Here is a 3,045-nt window from a genome sequence, read left to right as displayed (position 1 = left end):
TGAAAGAAAAAAGAAATAATTATACATTTGGTGTCAAAACTCGATTTAAGACAAAAGACAAACTCATGGCAAAAGTCAAAATCCAAAACCCAAGCCAAATGGAGTCTTAAATTACTTGCTAAAACGTGGAGTGTGGGTCAAGGATGAGATGAGAGAAGAAAAATTATTAAAAAAAAAAAAAAAAACAGAAAGAAAAAGGGGAGGGGGAAATCAGAAGAAAACAAATAATAAAACCTAACAGCATAGAGAAGGGAGGTACCACACACAAGTCCAGAGTCTCAGTGTCTCTCCCCCAACCCCACTTCACATCAGTCAGAGAGGCCTCTTATCTCTCTCTCTCTCCTCTCCCTCTCCCAAGACCTTACCCCTCATGGCTCATACTCCCTCTGATCCTCAAATTTATATCAATCTCTGACGAATTTCAGAGAGGGTGTCTTCTCCTCTGATATGCAGAAATTCACCTCTTTTGGTCCCTCAATTCCTCCTCTTCCTATACCTACTACATCCCCATAAATAACCCATCTTTCTCATCTTTCAATCTGAGTCTGGGTCTCAGTCGGAGTCTCAGTCTCAGCCTACCCTCACCTTTTTTTTGATTCCTACAATACCAACAACAACAACAGTCCATCTTTCTCTTTCACTTTGATTCTCCACCACCAACACCTATGGATGTGAGTCCTTTCTTTCGTTTTGCTTTTTGCCCTTTCGCCCTTTCGCCCTTTTTGTTTGAAACCCTTTTTTCTACCTCTTTTTTTCTTCTTCTGTCAAGTGGGTGTCATCTTATGTGTTGTTTTGGGATGTGCAGGTGTGTAAGAGAAGTGGACAAATTCCAGCGTTTGGAAACTGGGATTACGCAAACGACCTCCCAATCACCCAGTACTTCGAGTCTGCCCGGCAGGCTGGTTTGATCCGCTTCAGCTCTGCTTCTGGAGAATGTGACCCTTCTTTTGCTTCTGCTCCCCATCCCAACAGGCCCCCACCTCCTCTTCATTTTCAGGTCTTTTTTCTTCTTCCTTTTTTTTTTGTTTATAAAAAAATTTCTACAATTTATTTATTTATTTAATTTTATTTCAATTGCCCGAGGTTTTTTTAGATTTCAAATCTTCCCCCTAAAATGTCAAAGAGGGTTGTTGAAAAGTCTTCAAAAAGTTTGAAAAAAGGATAGTGAATTTGACGATCAGTGCCATTTGGTCAAGTTTTCAAAAAGCTAGAAAGAAAAAAAAAAAACCCACTAAATTATTATTATTATTATTTTAATTTGCAAAAAAAAAAAAAGATAATTAGTAATTTTACGTATTTTTATTTTCCAAAATTTAAGAGTGGTCGGTGGACATTGAATTTGAGTAGAAATTTTGAGGTTGAAATAATGAGAGTCACATGTTGGTGATGGCCTTGATTGATTCCTTTGATTAAGTCTTGTCCCATCAAGAATGAAAACTAATAAATTTTTTTTTCCTTTTCTTTTTCTTTATTTTTATCATTTAAAAAATACTTTTATTATATTTGCCGATTTAAAAAATATATAATTATTTTCAAAGATTTTACCCAACAATTATTCAAAAATTAATATTAATTAGGAGGGTGATTTGTGGTTCTCAGAAGGAAAACGGACGAGAGAGGAGATGTTCGTGTGCCAAAGAACAGAAAAAGCAGGGGAGGGTGTGCGACGTGGTGGCGGCGCCGCCACGAAAACAGGCGTCGGCAAAACAACGAAGTAAACAACAGCCGCCAGCCCCCACCAAGGCCGCCAGGCCTCCCAAGGCGGTCGACGAGGATCTCTATAAAATCCCCCCCGACCTCCTCCATTCGTCCAAACGGGTTCCTCTCTTTCTCCTTCCTTTCCATCTCCTTTTTAGTTAAAAGTATTAATTAATTTCGCATTATATAATTAAGAAGTGTTTTATTTCTCAAATTAAAAATGAATAGGCATGTGATTTTGATTTTAGAAGCAATTATCAATGTTTTCTAAAACAAAAATTTGTTTCCAAACTTCAAGTTTTTTCAATCTTTGTGTTTTCAAGTGTTTGATGTGTGATTATTTGCATATTTATTTCCTAAAATAGGATAAAAAATAATTCAAATATGAAAAAATATATATTGGAACCTGTTCGGTCATGTCATTTAAAAACTTTAAAAATAGGAAATTATTTTTACAAATTTCTATGTTGTTTTTGGAAATGTTTTTTTAAAAGCAATATAAAATTGAGAATTATTTTTAGATAAAATATGAGTTGTTTTTATTGATTTTTGAAAATAAAAGGGGAAAAAAACATGAGTCTGTCATATTTTTTAAAGTTAAAAAATAAAAAAATAATTTTTAAAAATAAATTAAAAAAACCATGACCAAACATGCCCTTATATTTTCAAAAAAATTGTTTTCTATCAAAATGTTATCAAACAAAAGCTACCAAAAAGTCTCATCTCTTTGAACAATTGGTATTTAAAATTAAAATATTTACAACATTTATTTTTGTGTCTACCTTGATTTGATGATGATTTTATTTATTTATTTTTGTGGTGTTTGGTGCAGAAGAAAATGTGGGGAATTTTTCCAAGTTGCTTGGTGCCGACTTGCATGGCGTGAATTGGGACGTAAAGAAGAAAGACCTTTTTATAGGACCTCCTCCATATATAGTCCAAAAATGTATTTGTGCTTCATGCACTTCTATCAATATTTGGTTGATGCCAAAATCAAGCTATAAAATTATTAATATTTTCAATTTTTTCTTTTATTTTTTCAATATTTATTTGTAATGCTACTTGATATAAATATGGAATTATATCTTTCACCCAAAATTCAAAAAATATTTCTTTTATTTAAAATGGAAGAAATAAAGTCATTTTATGCCTTATTGTTATATAATTGTAAAGTTATTACTCATTTCACGTCTAGTTTTTTCTAAGAATTTTTTCATTTTAGGACTTTTTATTTTCATAAATAGAAAATGAAATGCAAATCAAACAAACCAAATACTAAAATTAAGGCTATTTTTGGGGAAGTTTGAAATAAAATATTAAGAAAAAAAAATACAAAAGAAAATTATT

At 32.4% G+C, this 3,045-nt stretch overlaps 1 protein-coding gene across 1 annotated transcript; it reads left to right on the top strand.

Moving 5' to 3' along the window:
• Positions 1–277: 277 nt before the first annotated feature.
• On the top strand, positions 278–2,732 carry LOC117912216. The gene is made up of 4 exons (XM_034826724.1): positions 278–671; positions 806–997; positions 1,600–1,818; positions 2,531–2,732. Exons 1-4 carry the CDS (start codon positions 666–668, stop codon positions 2,582–2,584), a joined length of 471 nt encoding a protein of 156 aa, XP_034682615.1. The 5' UTR covers positions 278–665; the 3' UTR covers positions 2,585–2,732.
• Positions 2,733–3,045: the final 313 nt, after the last annotated feature.

The sequence above is a fragment of the Vitis riparia genome, chromosome 4 (assembly GCF_004353265.1).
Source record: "Vitis riparia cultivar Riparia Gloire de Montpellier isolate 1030 chromosome 4, EGFV_Vit.rip_1.0, whole genome shotgun sequence".
NCBI lineage: Eukaryota > Viridiplantae > Streptophyta > Magnoliopsida > Vitales > Vitaceae > Vitis > Vitis riparia.
This window is presented reverse-complemented; position numbering and strand designations above follow the sequence as displayed.